General features: G+C 42.5%; 1 protein-coding gene across 7 annotated transcripts in view; it reads left to right on the top strand.

The window, feature by feature from the left end:
• The window catches only part of SIN3A (SIN3 transcription regulator family member A), a 104,672-nt gene that overhangs the window by 13,549 nt on the left and 71,351 nt on the right, over positions 1 to 19,772 (top strand). For 5 of the 7 annotated variants that reach the window (XM_040342978.1, XM_040342977.1, XM_040342982.1 and 2 more), the window contains exons 2-9: positions 9,068 to 9,279; positions 10,886 to 11,062; positions 11,338 to 11,444; positions 12,608 to 12,887; positions 13,179 to 13,289; positions 13,762 to 14,028; positions 16,429 to 16,581; positions 17,838 to 17,996. In XM_040342978.1, coding sequence (XP_040198912.1) covers positions 9,100 to 9,279; positions 10,886 to 11,062; positions 11,338 to 11,444; positions 12,608 to 12,887; positions 13,179 to 13,289; positions 13,762 to 14,028; positions 16,429 to 16,581; positions 17,838 to 17,996 — 1,434 coding nt within the window. In that variant the 5' untranslated portion in view covers positions 9,068 to 9,099. Of the gene's footprint in view, positions 1 to 4,080; positions 4,339 to 9,067; positions 9,280 to 10,885; positions 11,063 to 11,337; positions 11,445 to 12,607; positions 12,888 to 13,178; positions 13,290 to 13,761; positions 14,029 to 16,428; positions 16,582 to 17,837; positions 17,997 to 19,772 lie in introns of those variants that run through there. The other 2 variants (XM_040342979.1, XM_040342980.1) reach the window with 2 other exon arrangements.

The following is a 19,772-nucleotide window of genomic DNA, read 5'->3' as shown; positions in this document are numbered from 1 at the left end:
GATCAAGAGTCGGTTAAAGCTTGGTGATTGTGCTGGGAGCATTGGGGGTTGTTTATCAAAGGTAAATCCACTTTTCACTGAAAGTGCACTTCCCCTCATTTCAGATCTACCCCTCAGATTTACAGCGATTGCACTTCCAAGAGCACTTGTAGTTTGCACTTGTAGTGCAAAGTGGATGTGCCTTCAGTAAATGACCCCCATTGTGTTGGTAGACCGCTTCAGGCCGCTGTGGAGGCATATGTGCAATTGCTGCTGCATATGTGTTGCACGGTCAGCAAAGGAAGGTTAAAGGAAGGAGAAGTTCACTTTTGGAGTAAAATATTAAATGCAGAAAAAGATTTGCATTTATTTTCTTCCCCGAGGACCCTGCAAATTATTGATGATCAGTGAATGGGTTGGCTGCAGTATGTTTGACCTTTTTGTAAATATGGGGGTAACATTCTCCCAAAATGAACTTTGCCTTTAACCACTTTAGCACTGGACTTTAGTTCTGGGAGAACGTCCACCCAGAGCCCTGTCTGCTGTGCGCCTTCTGCAGTGCACATCGGGCATGCTCTGTGACTGCTGTGTCCTTCCAACACAGCTGATCACAGATTGGGGTAAAGGGCCAATCGCAGCACTCCGTTAAGTTGTGATCAGCTGTGTCTAATCACAGTTGATCACATGTAAAGTATTGTAAACAGACTTGCTGGCTATTGGCAGTCCTTTCCTTACGCACTGTGTTTGAGGAAAGGAGTGCCAATAACAGGCATGCTGGCTGCAAACTGTTTATACTGATCATCAGTGTAGCCCCATTGGTGCAGCCTCATCGACTCACATCTGTGAAGAAGAAAAATTACTTATATTCCATTTTTTAAAAAAAAATTGCGTCTTTTTGGTTAGTTTAGCAAAAAAAAAAAAAAAAAGTGGTTATTACATACCACCAAACAAAAACACTATCTGTTTTTTTTTTTTTTAGACATTTTCATATGGGTACAGCATTGCATAACTGCGCATATGTCAATCAAACTGTGACCGCAGTGAAAGCTGAACATTTGACTGGGCAGGATGCGGGTGAAAGTGTCCGGTACTGAAGTGGTTAAACAGCATGTATAGGGAAAACTGTTTTAGTTTTGATAGGGTAGGACAGGGCAGATTTCCCTTCGCTTTTGGTCTTGGAAGTGTTGATGAGAATTCCTCGGTTTAGACAGTTGTTACCAAAACATTTTGTCCTCCATTGGAAAAAGATGTTCACCCTGTCATGAAAACTAAAGTTTTGGATTTCTTGTCACTATCTGTCTCAATGGTCCTCAGGGCAAATGGGGGGGTTCTAACCCTTCCCCATTATCCAAGACTTCATGCACTTTCAAATCTGTCTTCTGAGTCTGTTGTGATCTTTTGAAGAGGAATTACTTCACCGTGCCTGTAGCTACCGAGGTCAGTGATGGCTCGCAGAAAGATTACTGTCACCACAGGGTCAACTTTAAAGGGGTTGTAAAGTCAGAATCTTAATGCACTCTATGCATTAAGATAAAAAGCCTGTGTGCAGCAGCCCCCCTAATACTTACCCGTACCCCGTCTCTGTCAAGCGAGTGTCTCGGCTGTCCAGGACTCTCCCTCCTGATTGGCTGAGACAGCAGCGGCGCCATTGGCTCCCTCTGCTGTCAATCAAAGTCAGCCAATCAGGAGAGGGGTGGGGCCAAAACCGCAGCTCCATGTCTGAATGGACACACGGAGCTGCAGCCCTGCTCCCCCATAGCAAGTTGCTTGCTGTGGGGGGCACGTGACAGGAGGGAGGGGCCAGGAAGCACAGAAGAGGCACCCAAGAAGATGATCTGGGCTGCCCTGTGCAAATCCACTTCAACAGAGCAGATAAGTATAACATTTGGTAATTTTATAGAACAACAAAACCAAGATCTTGTGCTGATCGCATGCTACCCCCCCCCCCCCCCCCCCCAAAAAAACAACTCTACCAATATGCACCAAACTGAGCATGTGCTTAGTGCCCCCAAGTCTCTCAGAAGATGGATTGGGGACTGGAAAAAAGAAAAGGATCAGAGAAGACAGAACCAAACGGCACTTTTTCACAATGTGGAGGATTAACCCCTTGGGTTCCACAGTGAGTAAAACGAGCATGCTTTACTGCTTGTACAGACATCTTACTGTTGTGGGTTTAGTAACTTTCAGTTAATGATTCTTCTACTACATATAAATAGGCATCAGCAGGGTGGCTAAAAAGGCTGCCAGTGTGTCCCATTGGAGTTTTCCCTGTGTGTAAAAACCTTCTGCATCATTTGGCAACTCCTGTGCTCTGGCAAGCTATGCTCATGCCTGGTGCCAACAGTGAATGGGCCGACAAAAGCCCAGACGCCAGGACACAATTTCTAGTCCTGTGGTCATCTAGGTACATTGAAGATTTGGTGTGAATTGTGTACCAGGGAACATAACACAGCATTTTCATCTCATGTACAATGGTTAGAATTCTTGTAAACAAATTTAATGCATTCAATTGAAGCGGGGGTTCACCCGAAAAACAATTTTTAACATTAGATCGTGCTTCCCACAATTAGCCTCAATCGGGTGTTTTTTTAAAAATCAATGCAGTACATACCGTTTTAGAGATGGATGTTCTCCGCCGCTTCCGGGTATGGTCTTCAGGACTGGGCTATTTGATTGACAGCCTTCCGACCGTCGCATACAGTGCGTCACGAGTTGCCGAAAGAAGCCAAACGTCGGTGTGGCTCTATACGGCGCCTGCGCACCGACGTTCGGCTACTTTCGGCAACTCGTGACGCGCTGTATGTGACGGTCGGAAGGCTGTCAATCAAATAGGAACGCCCAGTCCCGCAGACTATACCCGGAAGCGGCGGAGAACATCTATCTCTAACGAGATTATAATTCACCACTTATAAATTTAAAAGAAAATGAATATTTCGCACCTGGAAAAATAACAGTGGGGGGAAATTGGATTAGAAAGGATAAAGTACAATTAAAGCGGGGGTTCACCCTATAAACCCCAAAAAAAAAAAAATGTTTTGTTCTACCATAAAATCAGGCATTGTAGCGCGAGCTACAGTATGCCTGTCCCGATTTTTTTTTTTTTCCCCGTACTCACCGTTTACTCGTACATCGAAGATACCGACTCCCCTCGGGGAATGGGCGTGCCTATGGAGACAGAGGATGATTTGATGGCCGGCTCTGGCGCGTCACGCTTCTCCGGAAATAGCCGAAATAGGCTTGGCTCTTCACGGCGCCTGCGCATAGCCTGTGCGCAGGCGCCGTGAAGAGCCGAGACCTACTCCGGCTGTCTTCGGGGAGAGCGATGTGCCAGGGCCGGCCGTCAATCATCCTCCCTCTCCATAGGCACGCCCATTCCCCGCGGGAGCCGAAATCTATAATGTACGAGTACACAGTGAGTCCGGGGGTTAAAAAAATCGGGACAGGCATACTGTAGCTCGCGCTACAATGCCTGTCTCGATGGTAAAATCATGTCAGTGAGGGTGAACTACCGCGTTAAGGGATATAATAAAAAAAAAGGGAGAATTATGTCACTTCAGGAGTTAAAATCTAAGGAAGAATTAATGATAATGGATGGGTGGCGGTATCGCCAACTGAGCCACTTGGTGCAGAACTTGCGCCAGCCTTTGAGGACAGGGGTGGAGCCTACACCGCTGGAACAGTTCTGTACAGCAGATAGCTTAAAAGGGGCCATTTTAAAACTCTATAAATTACTGCTGAAGGTGGACGAGCTGGAGATACCCCTCATTCATCTAAAAATGGCAAAGGGAGTTGGGAACACCAAGGGGAAATAACACAATTGAAAGAATTTTAAATTTGACCCACTCCTCTGCCACAGATATAAAGACGGCAGAGATGAATTACAAGTGTATCACAGGGTGGTATGCCACACCTGATGATAAAATAAGTAAAATTAGAGCGGGACAGTCGGCAGATTGTTGGCGAGGGTGTCCAATAAGGGGATCAATGGCTCACCTGTGGTGGGACTGTCCTAAGATCAAAAAATACTGAGAGAAAATCTTGGGCCTGATACAAGATATCACCAAGAGGGAGATTAAAAAAGACCCATGGGCAGTCCTATTTCTTGGAGAAGAGGCAATAAAATGTTATAAAAAGTCATTGACCCCTCATTTATTAAACGCAGCCAAAAGGCCGATTCCAAAAAAATGGCAAGAGGTGGAAAGCCCACCAATATGGGAATGGATAGACTCGGTTGGAGGAGCTGAAGTATAGCGTCGAAGAGGAAAAAATAGAATGGAAAAAGTGGAAAGACTTCAAGAAAACATGGAGCTACGCGGGAAATCTGAGAGTAACGGGATAAGAGAATAAATAGGAAGTAAGGTAAAACTGTCAAAATGAGAAGACGGGGAGTCATGAGGTGAGGGGGGGAGGGAGGGGTTCTTTTTGTGGAGGTTTTCTAAAATATTTTATACATGAATAGGTCTTTAGCTGGCCTTTATAAAGGCTTGTTGGTCTGTTATTTTGATAAAATAAAATGAAAGCGCAAAAGAAAACCGCAAATGATGTGAAACCGTTGCAGAGACGATTGAAGCAAATAAACCATGAGCAAGTCTCTTGGTTTGGTGGAGTCTATATGAAGTGGTATAAAAAAAAAAAAATCTTAAATATAGGCCAAAATGTATTCTGCTACAAACGATTCTCTCTCTATATCTCTATCTAGAGAGAGAGATATAGGAAGTTATTATTTATTGTTCTACTGGTAATGGGGCGATCTGCAACTTATTGTGGGACTGTATGGCCCCATGCACACGAGAAGCAATTACAAACACCTCTAAACTCACGTTTTCAAAGGCAAAAACCGGCGTTTAAAACACCTGTTTTTGCTGCGAATTGCCAGGGGTTTTGCCGCGATTAGCGGCTGTCAGCGCTTATCTCAAAGACATTGTAGACCCTCCCAAAGTTTAAAACGCTTCTGAACCCAAAATTTTGCGTCTGAAAAAACGGACATAAACCCAACTGCTGTAAAACACCAAAAAACGTGATTGTGTGCACGGACACATAGGATAACATTAAATGTGTTCAGGGGCAGTTGAAAAAAATGCCCAAATGCCTCTGAACTCGAGTTTAGCAGCGTCTCGTGCGCATGGGGCCTAATAGTGCAGTGGGCAATCTAACACTGGGTGGGAACTGACTAAATGACACACTGACCTCTCCAGTGACACTAAATACTGTGATAATATGCACTGTAACTGTACTAATGACACTTGCTGGTAAGGGGTTAACCTCTAGGGGCACTTAAAGGGTTAACTGTGCCAAACCATGTGTAACGTATGCTGCTTTTACTAAGCGATGCTTAGCAGGGAGAAAAGAAAATGGGCACTTCGTTGGTCTCCGTAGAGAGCCCCGTGGTGGTCTCTTCTGTCATTCAGCCCTGGTTCACACTGGTGCAATTTTGCATGTCAAATCGGCGGCATTTGCCGGAAATTGCAGGCAATGGCATCATCCTAATCGATGCGGCGCTGCACCAATTTCAAAAAGTTTTGCGATTTTACATTGACATCTGCACAGATGTCTGTAATCGCGGCCAAAATCGGGACTGACCGGCAGGAGTGAAATCGTGCGAGTTCAGCTGAACTTGCGCGTCTTCTTTCCTGCAGCTCAGTGTGAACCTGAAGTGTTAATTTTGTTGACAAATATTTTCACGATTGTCATCGTCGGCTGCATGTTTTCAATGGCATAAACTAAATGGAAATAAAATTCAAATTGGGTCAATTGACGAAAATCAATTCCAGTTTTCGTCAACTAATCTAAAACGGATTGAAAATGTAAGGGAGGGGTGTTTACCAAACGGAACTTCTGCTTTCCTCTGGTCTGTTTATGCCCCTTACTCTATTGGCAAGCTGTTCTGGCTGAGAGACCGTCTCCCATCAATCCTTTCCCTTTACTATGCAGTTGCACACATCACACTCATTCACACTATCTTTGGCGCCCTCTGCTGGCCTTTTCTTAATCTACAACACAATGCTCAGCTTATAATGGCACGTTAAAGTTTAAATCTGCATTGCACTATCGTATAAGAATAAGTAGGGGGCTTCTACTTGGCTGCTGACAGAAAAAAAAAAAAATAAGAAAAATGTTTTTCTTAACATTTAAATATTGGTTATATGTGCAATGAAGGTACAGCCAAGAGTTTACATTTTTTTTTGTGTGTGTGTGTGTGTGTGTATATATATATATATATATATATATATATATATATATATATATATATATATATATATATATATATATATATATATATATATATATATATATACACTTTTGTTTGTCAAAAAGCAAAATTTTTGTTTGTTTAGGACACTTTAAGGCGTTGTATATCTTAAAGTGATACTAAAGGTTCGTTCGTGTGTGTGTGTGTGTATATATATATATATATATATATATATATATATATATATATATATATATACATACATACACACGTCATACCTCCACTGCGCAGTTCATTTCGTAGTGGCCTCGATCGACCTGTTCTGGGGTCCTACAGCGGCTCCTCCCCACATTAGATAACCCTCTCTGAGAAGCTCTCTTTTGAGGGGGTTATCTTGCGGGTGCTCTCCTGAGTGATTCATTCGGCGTCCGTAGGCCCCCCTCCACGTCATTGGATTTGATTGACAGCAGCAGGAGCTAATGGTTGAGCCACTATCAATCTATCCAATCAAGAGCCGGGAAGCTGTGGAGAGAGCGACGGCCGCACGTTTTTGGTTGCAGGAAATTGCATGGTGTAAAAGCATCAGGGTGATTCTCCCCCCCCCCCGGCAGTGTTTTAACAATGATGCAGAGACCATTTTCCCCGCATGAAATGCAGTCATAGAAGTAGGGCCGAAACAACTAATCCATTATGAAGATTGTAATCTGTTAATTTCATAATCGATTAATCGGCCAGTAACATAATGGGGTTAAAAAACTAAAATTAGCCCTTTATAGTACAAAAAAGCAAATCGCTACTGTAAATATTACTCACTGTCCCACAGTAAAAAAATTAACCCCTTACAGTAGCGATTATTTGCTCTTCTTTTTTTTTTTTAACCCCCATTATGTTACTAAACATCTCAGGCCGGGGTCACACCTCTGTTTTTTGGTGCTTTTTGCAGAAACACACTACAGTTCAGTTACATGTTTTCCTATGGGACACGTTCACATCCATGATTTTTTTCAGCTGATGCGTATTTGGAAAGGGCAAGGAGTTTTTAATGCAAAACTGTGCTATTTTTTTTTTTGTTCAATATACTTCAATGGAGAAGCTGCATTTTTTAAGGCTATTATCCGATTAATCGAAACAATAATCGGCCAACTAATCGATTATGCAAATAATCGTTAGTTGCAGCCCTACATAGAAGCCTATTCAATCGAATGGCCAAATGCTAGAAGATTGGGTTCTGAATTTCACATGACCTATGCACACTTCTGTTTATTTGTACTTGCCAGTGTCTGTTTATACTCAGTATGTTTGCTCTATGTAATGTATTGAGATATATTGTCTGCCTGTGATAAGGTGTATAATCTTTAAAGAGTTCTGGAGTTTCTGATCCTTCCACAGTTCAGCTCCAATTCCTTGCATGATCATCAATGCCTCCCTATTCTCTCCCCCAGACACAGCAGTATATTTAAGAAACTTTATAAGTGACTCGATCCTTACATTTCAATCCGTGCATATCTGTAAAAAAATTGACATAGTAAGCATGCTTTCAATAAAATGTTCAAAATTTGAAAGGAAAATTGAGAAATTTGCTATACGGAATAATAACAAAACTTGTGTGTGTCTTACAGCGGGTATTTGTTATGGGAAGAAGAACATGAACTGACAGTCATAATGGGATTCTAGAGAAACCCGCGCAGGTGTCCAAGTTACCGTATTTATTGGGGTATAGCGCTCTCCCGCGTATAGCGCGCACCCCTTAATTTGCCCAGAAATTCCTGTGAAAAAAAGATTTTTGTACTTAGTTTGGTGTCTTGCACGGCGGCCTCGTCGCGTCCGTCTGCGGGTGTCCTCTTCGTCGGGTCCGGCGTCCTCCTCGCTCGTTTCCCGCGTCGAGTTTGAATACTGCGCCGACATATACCGAGCGCAGTACACTCGCGTATAGTTGAGACTGCCCGACTATACACAAGTGTACTGCGCTCGGTATATGTCGGCGCAGTATTCAAACTCGGCGCGGGAAAGCGGGTATCGGCGTATATCGCGCACCCACGATTTTGCCCTGATTTTCAGGGCAAAATAGCGCGCGGTATACACCGTTAAATACGGTACTCTGTTTTTGAATGGGCACACATTTGTATAAGCAGGAACAGGAAAACTAAATATTCTGGAGATCTGGTCAGTGCCATCTACTTAAAAGAAATAACCGATTGTTCACTTGTAACATGTTTCAACACGTGTTGCGGAAACCGTAGGGTCCCTTCCACACAGGGTGGGCTCTGTTGGAATCGGCCTGCTCAGTGTGAATGCCCCTCTGGGCAGGCGGGTGGCTTGTGAGTGTCTCTGCTTATGACAGTCACTCTCCTCCTATAGGCAGTCGAATGTAAACAAACCGACTGCCACCCGACCCAATCCACCAGACGGGTGGGGAACGGATCCGCATCAGTCTGTTTTTAGCAGACAGAATCAGATGTTGACAGGTGTCAATGGACACATGTCTGACCGCCTCGACTCCATAGCGGAGACTGGAGCGTCCAATAGGGACCTGTTAGTTTTTCGGACTGACCCGATTGGTCCTCTAGTGTGAAAGGGGGACTAAAGCTTGTTGGCTGTATTACACGGAGATGGTGTTGAGAAATGAGAACACTTATGAATGCATTTTTGGGTCTTTCATTTTTGTTTTTTCCGTATTTCTTCACTAAAACATGGGACGTGCAGCATTAAATGTTGTTGCGGTGTTTGAAAAATATGTAAGCAGCCAGAAAAGTCAGTTACTGGGCAACATTTTTTTTCCACTCTTGACTGTTCCTTCTAACACAAGATGTCTTCCGTACAGTAATTCCATATTTGTATTGTTTTGTTGCCTGTCCTTGCTGTGTATGAAGCATGCGTAACTCTCTTAATCAACCCTAGGTACATCGCTGGCGCCCGACTATGTTCTCAGGATGAAGCGCAGACTGGATGATCCAGAGGCAGCCGCCTACCCACCTCAGCCTCGCCGAATCACTGAACCATTTTCCCACCAACACCGTGTACTTGCTCCTGCTCCTCCGGCTTATGAACCTCAGTCTGATAGCATGCAGCCCACAACGGGCATCCAATACTCCGTGACACCAGGTTATCAGGTTAGACAATTTTTCTTTTTGTCTTTATTTTTATTGTCTCATATTTTTTCCATTGTTGGCAAGTTGTTAGTTAACATGTACAGTTGCCCATTTTCCTTTTAAAGGACTTTTATAGTCTTTATATGTCAATAAAGTAAGTATATGCGTTTTCCTTTTATTACTGTGTTAAGAACTGAATCCTGCCTTATGTTTGCATTTTTGGGCTGCTTTCATTGAGCAGAACTTGGTGATTGTAAGGCTTGTGTGTGTGTGTGTGTGTGTGTGTGTGTGTGTGTGTGTGTTTTTTTATGACAAACATGTCATACTTGCCTCCACTGTGCAGTTCGTTTTGCACAGAGTGGCCCCGATCGACTTCTGGGGTCTGCCCCCCTCAGGACAGCGCTTCTCCTAGGGGGTTACCTTGCAGGCATGCTCCCGAGTCTGGAATTTGCGTCCATAGATGCAGAATGATAGACTCGGTCCAGCGACCGCATCATTGGATTTGATTGACCGCAGCGGGAGCCAATGGCTGCGCTGTTATCAATCTATCCAATCAAGAGCTGAGACAACGGGCAGAGGAGAAGCGCGTGTCTCCGGCGGGGAATACAGAACTCAGGTGAGTAAAGTGGGGGGGCTGGGGGGCCGATCAATGACGGATGCATTAAGGTGAAAAAACATGAGTGTTTACAACCCCTTTTTAACTGTAAGAAATACAATTTCAAGCAGACAGGCTCTTTATTGTAGAAGAGACATACAATAAAGCATTCAGTACCTGCCTGTTAAAAATCTTTTAGAATGTACACAGAGTTCTTCATGCGCAGCACAGTGTACTTTCTTGCCACACCTCTGTCGAAATTAATGAACTCCTGCATGCACAGAAGTTGGCATCATTCCAAGTTGGCCAATCAAGGAGGCAAGAAACTGAAAGAAGACCGGGGTCAAGATGTAGGTGCTGGCGAGGAATCCGAGGGGAGCCAAGTTTAGTTAAAGCGGTGGTTCACCCTGATTTTACACATTAGGTCTATGCAATTAGTAGGCACTGACAGTAACCACACCATTTTTTTTTTTTTTTTTTTAAGTCCTCCTTTTCAGCAGCCGTCTGTGTCCTGTCACTCAAAATCCCCCGCGGGGAATGGGCGTGTAAGTCCATTCTCCCCGTCCTGTCAATCAATTTCTTACACTCCTCCGGAGAAGCGCTGGACAACGGGGCGTGAGCTTGTGACGCCGGCCGTTGTTTTGGCATCAGTGTAGTGTTGACGGCGATGCTCGCCGTCAACACTGCACATGCGCGGGATAGAGCGGTGAATGCTGGGAGGCCAGCATTCACTGTATCCCGGAAGAAGACCCTGTCGGCTTCAAAGTGCCCACAGGTAAGATGGAAACGTCCATCGCCTGAGAATATAAAATCTTCTTTTTAGAATTACAGTGCTTACGCCGGCTCAAGGAGTGGGACACCCTGGTAGTGCGGGAGTACAGGTAAGCCCTGAGGATTACTGCACAAAAAAAAAACGATATCCCGCCGAACCCCCGCTTTAAAGTTCATTTGTATTACATACACCTCTACTCTATAGACACCAAAACTTAATTTTGCTTTCTCTGTTAACCTGCATCCATTCTTTCCTCTCAGGTGTCAGCAGTGCCTCAAAGCTCCGGTAGCCATGGTCAAGCAGCTCTTGCAGCAGTACATGGAGCCCACCACCACAACTCGCCTGTGCCAGGCCATGGAGGTCCTGGGGTGCAGAGTCATGCACATTCAACACCTCCAGCTGCACCTGCTCAGGGGCAACAATTTCAGAGATTGAAGGTAAGGGGAATTGTACAGCCATTGTTCTTTTGATTTTTTTTTTGTTCCCTGTATGTTGCCCTGTTCACAATGGAAAAGCCAGGATCAGGCAGTATTATTGCATTGTATACTGTTTGCATTTGCCCAGCATATTACATGTGTCTTGGGTTTATTTTGGCAGGTTTTTGGTGCCCACCAAACAAGCTCACTTATGAATATTGCACAGTTTACTTGTGATTCTGTTTTTAGTGTTTGTTTTTGGGTAGCTTTAATACAATATTTGTTCTTGTTCTCAGGTGGAGGATGCACTTTCTTATCTTGATCAGGTGAAACTGCAGTTTGGCAGCCAGCCCCAGGTGTACAATGATTTCCTTGACATTATGAAGGAGTTCAAATCCCAAAGGTGAGTGCCTGCAGTCCACTGTGGACAATTTTTGGATCTGTCTTTGAGGTCCTTTATGCTCCATTAACACTTACAATTTATATTTAAAGCTGGCCATTCAACTTACAATCTGATTGCATCATTCTTTTTTGGATTGACCAATTGATTATTGGTAGATCATCTTAATTTAAGAGCTACCTAAACTTAAATTTTGTTCTCTTGTTGAAAAAAGAAAAGAGGATAAAAAAATGTTTTTTTTGCATAAGTTGCATCAGATTGTAAGGTGTACGGCCAGCTTATTATGCACCTATTTAGGTTTGATATCTTGGTGGTTAGATTTGGTTTATAACTTGGGTTGCACCAATACCAGTATCGGTGCCTATACTAAGCTTTTGCACGAGTACCCTTTTTGTGATGTGATTTGAGCCCATACATATGTGCTGTGATTTCTGTCTGACATGCAGTTTCCCCCCACCTCTTGTGTGAGGCTGGGTTCACATGGGTACGACAAACGCTCCGACATTGGGAGCTCATGTCACATGATGTGTGAAAATCAATGTTTCCCTATGAGAGCCGTCTTAACTGGTCCTACACAAGTCGGTCCGACTTTAAAAATGTTCCCTCTACTACTTTGGTCCTACTTCAGCCCATTGAATATCATTGCAATCGGATCAAAGTAGGATCCTTGTCCTAACCATCAGACATGGTGATTGCAGCAGTAGTAAAAGGAATTTTATTTCGCACTTGGGATTGTTTTGATTGGTCAAAGGACAAGTCCTACTATCACAAAGTCGAATCAAAGTATTATCCTGTTCATTCAAGTCTGGATGTAGTAGGACTGATGTCGCAGAGCAAAGTAGGATAAAAGTCGTATGTCTGCCGTGTAGTTCGTATCAGTGTGAACCTCCACCTTAACCCAGGCTTTTCATAGAGACTTCGGTGTTCACACAATTACTGTTTAAATTGCATGTGATTTTCCCTGCAGTGCGATTTGATCCCATTCAATTTGTATAGGCTCAAATCGCACCGCTAAAGGTATCGGTAATTGATATCGGTGAGTGCTTAAAAAAAAAAACGTATCGGTGCTTCCCTAATTTGTTAATTTAGCAAATGTAAAAACTGAACTTGATTAAGAGGTACAGAAAAACTAAGCTTATAACAACTTATTTTTCTTCCAATTGTAGCATTGACACTCCTGGGGTCATCAGTCGGGTTTCTCAGCTCTTCAAAGGTCATCCTGACCTCATCATGGGTTTTAACACCTTTCTACCGCCAGGCTATAAAATTGAAGTGCAAACAAATGACCTGGTAAATGTCACCACACCTGGGCAGGTCCATCAGATCAGCACTCATGGGTTGCAGCCTCCTGTCCCAGCAGTTCCCCCACCTTCACAACCGTCCACTCAGGCAGCTCCTCCTCCAGTCCACCCAACTCCACCACCAGCTCCAGCCAAGATCAACAAGGTAAGCGCAAAAAATCTTTGTAATGGACATGTGTTAAATCTGATATTAAATAAGCAGTAAAGTACATGTGTGTTTTTTTTATTACCAAATGGCAAGACCAGTTTTCCTTGTTTAATATTTAGAATGAGATGTCCATTCTCTTTGTATGTATCAGTATTGGACCTGTACATTTTAGGTTTAGTTAATAGCCAATAAGCATTTTTTGTTTTGTTAACCTGTAACACACTTTCCAATGGATATAATGCTGAGGTGCAAACAAATGACCTAGTAAATGTCACAACACTTGGACAGGTCCATCAAATCCCAACCCATGAGCTGCAATCCCCTGTCAATAAGGTTCCTCCACCTTCACAACTGAACACTCAGACAGCCCCTTCACCAACCCCAGCAAAGATCAATAAGGTAAGAAAAAGGTGCAAGATAGGTGGGTGAAAAAATATTAAGTGCCACTTGATTTTTAAAGGCACATTGGTCTAGTTAATAATTCTGTTGACCATTTCTTATTGATATGGGGATTTTTGGGAGATTACCGTGAATTTTAATGGCTTTAGGACACATTAGGTCTTGGTGTACACTGCAGAAATTGTCAGCTACTGGGTGCATGTAAAGATTTCCCAGCACGGTGGTGGGTTTTTCATCTTCGTTCTTTAATCTGGAGATTGAACATTTTGTCATTTTTGTTTCCTTAATGCATTCATTCCCAATCTGTTCATTTCCCAATACTGTGATCATGTATAGTTACTACAGAATGTATATTTAAAATTGCTAGACAATGTTCAATCTCCTGCTATATATATTATGTTATATGCAAACATTTTCTCTTTTTAACAAGTCTCGTGGCTCACTCCATAAATAACCATCTTTTTATTTTCAGCCCGTGCCTTCTCAGGCACATACACCAACCAGCCAGCAGAGCACACCAATCCAGTACCCATCTCCCCGTTCTCCACCAGCACAGCCACATACACCAGGACCACTGGCCCATGCCACACCCACCGCAACTGCAGCCACACCTACAATGCAAAACAACCAGCCTGTTGAATTCAATCATGCCATTAATTATGTGAACAAAATAAAGAATCGTTTTCAAGGCCAGCCTGACATTTACAAGGCTTTCTTGGAGATCCTGCATACCTACCAGGTAGGTAGTGTTGGTCTATATACTTATTCTTCTTTGACTATCACATAAGGCAAAAAGACACAGGGTCCATCCAGTTTAACCACTTAAGGGTAAACTTTTACAAGCAAAAATCACTTGGTAAAAAAAACCCACAATGTTACCTTCTTGCCGCTCTCCCCCCACACCCTTTAATAAAAAGGTTATACCAAGTAAATAGTTGCTTAACATGTCATGCTTTAACCACTTCACGTAAAACAAAGTACCTGTACATCATTTTGAGGAAGTGGTTGTACCAGGGTGGAGCCCACAGCTGCAGGCTTCACCCCAGTACCATTTCTTTAGAGCTGGCAGTTGGCTTTCTAATGATAACAACCATTACAACTCATAAGGAGCGGGAGAGGGGCCGTAATTCTCCCATCCCGTGGCATCACAACGTACCTTCTGGTTACTCGGCTGTCAGTGGTGCCACTTTTAAAAATCCTTAGTATTCCAAAACGCTGACCCCAGATCCCTCCAAAAAAAAGTACCTTTCACCACCTATTAATGTCACCAGGGATGTTTACGTTCCTCGTGACAGCCATGTAAGTGATCAGGTGTTTGCAAAAGACCTCCTCTGTAACTCTAAACTGGTAACCGTTAACATTATTTTGAAGCGTCGCCTAGCAAAAAAATACAGATTTTTTTTTTTTTTCTTTTTTAAATGACTCAAAAATAGACTTGGTCCAGAAGTGGTTAAATTTGCACATTCTCGTGGAATAGCGCCAAACTGTCCATAGGCGAATATTTTAAAATGTATTTACAGGTTACCTGTTTAGAGTTTAGAGGAGGTCTAGTGCTAGAATGATTGCTCTCACTATAACATTTGTGGCGATACCTCACGTGTGGCGCAAACCCCGTTTACCCGTGGGAGCGTGACCTACGTATTCAAGCACGGGGGTACTTTAAAAAATAAAATAAAATTATTTTTAAACGATCCCTTTTAAATTATCACTTTTATTGCTATCACAACTAATGTAAGTCCTGTTGGTTGACAAAAACCCCACATATCTTCCCTACAATGAAAAGCATCAGATCAAAAAAATAAAAACCCATTGATCCATTCCTTTCCAGAAAAAAAAATTGGCCTAGTTTACATCGGCCGTGAACCGGAAGCGACGTCTTGGTGACGCTCCCGGGCTCTTAGGTCATAGAGATGAGTGGAGGCCATCTTTCCTCTGCTAATCATCTCTATGGCCAACCACCGGATCAGGTAAGCCAGACTACCACCGGAAAGGGGCAGGGGTTTGCGGCAGGGTCGGGAATTGGCTGCTGGATCACTCTTATTGGAAAGAGCAGCAGCTGAGATTTTCTTTTTTTTTATTTTATTTTTTTTAATACCGAGGTATTGCATTTTAGCTGCAGCCATGACCCCGGTATACCATCATAAAAATCATGATGTGTCTTCCCAGTTATGCAGTCGGCAAGTGGTATCTATGTGTGAATGTTTTTGAGTCTAAGAATTCCCATAGCCTTTAGCCTTTATCTAATGCTCACTGATGGTACGTTCACAGTATTCTAAATGCGTACCCTCACTATTCCAGCACAGGCTCACTTCATGACAAGGCAAAATACCTTGTTTCCCTATGTGCCTGGTTCACACCACAGCAGTGTTGTGTACCCTTTTTAGCCCAGCGCACTTGAACTTTGAGATTGCGCTGATCTCGGCAGCACCGCACTGCTGCATTGGAATGCAGTGGCTGGTGTGAATAATCCCAGAGGACATCTGAAAGTTTTTTAATTTACAGATTCTCTTTAGATATTGCCACAGCTTGGGGAAGGAAGTTCCACGTTTTCACTGCTGTAACCATAAAAGCTATGCTGCATTTTTTTTTTTTTTTGCGAGCGGTTTCCTTTTTTTTGTGTGACAGGTGCTCCCACCCACCTTCACAGTGCTCACCTAGGTGGGACATGTCCGTTTGGTCCAAGCCCCACTTCCCCCTTCTGGATCTGCTGGCAGGTATCTTACGCGTTGTTAAGCAAGTAATCTGGTAGAGGCAGTACACTAGGATAGGGTTTTGGTCGCGATTGCATCTCCTGCAGAATATATAGCGAAATTCTAATCTGTGTGGGGCTAGGGCAATGGGAGAGATTTTTGCATAGGTACCCCAGTGCACTTGGGTATATACTCAGTGGCCATCACTTTTATTTTGCCCTAGGTCCCAAGGCTGAGGGAATTTGCATGTGTTTAGGGAGTTAACTTGCTTCATACATAAATAGACTCCGTGCATTTAGAAATTTTGGGCAGATCACATATTCTCGCCTTCACCTTTTTATTGTCTTTTTGATATTGTTTTCTGCATCGGAAAGCTAGGTATTATCTGCTTATTATTGGTAGGTTTTTAAATGTTGGCTTCTCTCATGGTTTTCTGCTTCATGTTCTAGAAGGAGCAGCGTAACGCTAAGGAAGCAGGAGGAAATTATACCCCAGCCCTCACGGAGCAAGAGGTCTATGCCCAGGTTGCTCGGCTTTTTAAGAACCAGGAAGACTTGTTGTCGGAATTTGGACAGTTCCTCCCAGATGCCAACAGTTCTGTGGTAAGTTGTTGTTTGAGGCCTCATGCACACTGGACGTTATAAAAAAAAGCCAGGTACGTTGGCTGTGGAAAGCTGCTGAGTGATTTTTTTTAGCAAAACTATACTCTCATAAAAGCTTATGCATCGACCGCTGATAACGGCGAATAGTATCGTTGTTTTTTTTTTTTTTTTTTTTTTTACAACTTTTTCAGAGTTGGAGCGTTTTTACAACTGAAACTCCTCTCAAAGCCCACTAGTTCTGTTTTTTTTTTTTTTCAGCTAGAAAAACACTGCTGCTAAAAGCTGCTAACAGTCTATGTGTGCATGGACACATAGGATAACATTCTGGAGAGTTTACTGGCTGCAGGAAAAACATCTGAAGCCAAAATCGGCAGCTGTAAAAATGTCCAGTTGTGCATGTGGCCTTATAGTGAAGTTGTTAATTGTGTTTTAAAGATTGCTTTACTAATTGATGTCAACCTCCATTATATTCACCGGTCCCCTGCAAAGCATATATTAAAATAAGTGATTATACACTAATCCTGCCTGGCTTGGATGCGTTGCACAGTGCTTCCAGTCCAACACTTTTTGTCATGTTATGGGAGTGGGAAACACATCGGGGGAAGGGACTAATGGTAATGCAATTTACAGTAAGCAAGCAGGGCAGGCGACACCACAAACTACAGTAGGAAATAATGGTGTCTGTGTTCTGGCAATGCAGTGTGGCTGAATGTTGAATCACACTATTGAACCACTAACATATACAGTTTAATTTTGGAGCATTGCTAAAAATATAAATACGTTTTTATTTATTTTTTACATATTCATCAGCAGAGAAAGATCTTCTCTTTTTTTTTTTTTTTTTTTTGGCCATATAGGTGGTAGTGACACTTTTGTGCTACCTTATTTTCTCTACACATTTATTAACTTTTATTACTATTGATGGTGCAGTTACAATACAATGTGAAATAAGATGATTTGAAGAGCTTAGATCTTTCTGCGCTCATTTAACTTTGAGGAAAATACTTCTATATGCTGGGAAAGTAAATCTGCTCTTTAGGGCACATAGTTTCAGCTTTTGGCACTGCCACGCTGAATGTGGGTTTCTTTTAGGTAAAATAAATGAGTACAGAACTGTAAAAAAAAGTTGCTAGTTTTTCGCCACACAAAGGGGTTGCCCAAAGCAAGTACTTCTATTGGACTTTACTCTCTGGTATGAGAATGTGGACTCTTTTTCTATGCTTTTGTTTAAATTGTGTTTTTATTTTAAAATCTAGCTGTTGAGTAAAACCACAGCAGAAAAGGTGGAATCGGTGAGGAATGACCACGGTGGTACTGTGAAGAAGCCTCAGTTGAACAACAAACAGCAGAGACCCAACCAAAATGGCTGTCAGATACGTCGGCACTCTGGATCCGGGGTCACGCCTCCTGTAAAGGTGGGCAAGTAATGATATTGGGATGCTGCCAATTTTTGGTTAAAGGGTCGTTATATATTTAGCACAGAATTCATATTTCATTTAACTGAATGTTGCAGAGTTAAAGGGGGTTGTAAAGGTTCGTCTTTTATTTTCTAAATAGGTTCCTTTAACCACTTAAGGACCGCCTAACGCCGATATACGTCGGCAGAATGGCACGGCTGGGCACATCAATGTATTGGTACGTTGATCTTTAAGCCCGGTCGTGGGTGCGCGCCCCGGGCCGAAGCTGCGGGACCTGATCGCCGCTGGAGTCCAGCGATCGGTCCCCAGAGCTGAAGAACGGGGAGAGCTGTGTGTAAACACGGCTTCCCCGTTCTTCACTGTGGCGGTGTCATCTATCGTGTGATCCCTCTTTTATAGGGATCTCCAATCGATGACATCACACCTACAGCCACACCCCCCTACAGTTGTAAACACACATTAGGTGAAACATAACCCCATCAGCGCTCCCTTGTGGTTTACTCCCAAACTGCAACTGTCATTTTCACAGTAAACAAAGCATTTGAAATGCATTTTTTGCTGTGAAAATGACAATGGTCCCAAAAATGTGTCAAAATTGTCCGAAGTGTCCGCCATAATGTCGCAGTCACGAAAAAAATCGCTGATCGCCGCCATTAGTAGTAAAAAAAAAAAAAAAAAAAATTATTCAAAATGCAATAAAACTATCCCCTATTTTGTAAACACTATACATTTTGTGCAAACCAACCGATAAACGCTTATTGTGATTTTTTTTTATTATTTTTTACCAAAAATAGGTAGAATATGTATCGGCCTAAACTGAGGAAAATTTTTTATATATAATATTTTTTTTTTTTTTTTTTTTTTTTTTTTTTAGTGATATTTATTATAGCAAAAAGTAAAAAATATTGCATTTTTTTCAAAATTGTCGCTCTATTTTTTTTTTTTATAGCGCAAAAAATAAAAACCGCAGAGGTAATCAGATACCACCAAAAGAAAGCTCTATTTGTGGGAAAAAAATTACGCCAATTTTGTTTGGGAGCCACGTCGCACAACTGCGCAATTGTCAGTTAAAGCGACGCAGTGCCGAATCGCAAAAAGGGGCCTGGTCTTTTACCTGCATTTTGGTCCGGGTCTTAAGTGGTTAAGCTAGTGCATTGTTGGTTCACTTACCTTTTCCTTCGATTTCCCTTCTAAAATTTTTTTTTTCTTTGTCTGAATTTTTCACTTCCTGTTCCTCAGTAAGCTGTTCTGGCTGACTAACCCCCGCTCGGATGATGGGGGCAAGCTTACTGAGGAGAAACAGGAAGTAAGAGATTCAGACAAAGAAAAAAACATTTAGAAGGAAAAGGTAAGTGAACCAACAATGCACTAGCTTAAAGGAACCTATTTAGAAAATAAAAAAACAACCTTTACAATACCATTAAATCACTTACCTGTACTTAATGAATCACGTGAACTGGCATTGCTGATCTCCCTTTCAAAAATTGTAGCTTTCTGACTTAAAGTGGAAGTTGACTATTTCTTTTATCCTAATGCAGTTAGCATTCGTAAATAGATAGGAAAGTATGGCATATTTACTTGTGCTATTCTTCTTCCTTTTATATATAAAAAAAAACACCCTTAAAAATGTAAAGTGCCCCTGTCCCCCCTGAGATCGTTCACCAAAGAAAACGCATACGCAAGTTGGGCCCGCAAATGTAAACTGTGTTAATGGAGATTTTTAAGTACTGTAGTTTGTCGCCATTCCACGAGTGCGTGCAAATTTAACCACTT

The sequence above is a fragment of the Rana temporaria genome, chromosome 3 (genome assembly GCF_905171775.1).
Source record: "Rana temporaria chromosome 3, aRanTem1.1, whole genome shotgun sequence".
Classification (NCBI taxonomy): domain Eukaryota; kingdom Metazoa; phylum Chordata; class Amphibia; order Anura; family Ranidae; genus Rana; species Rana temporaria.
This window is presented reverse-complemented; position numbering and strand designations above follow the sequence as displayed.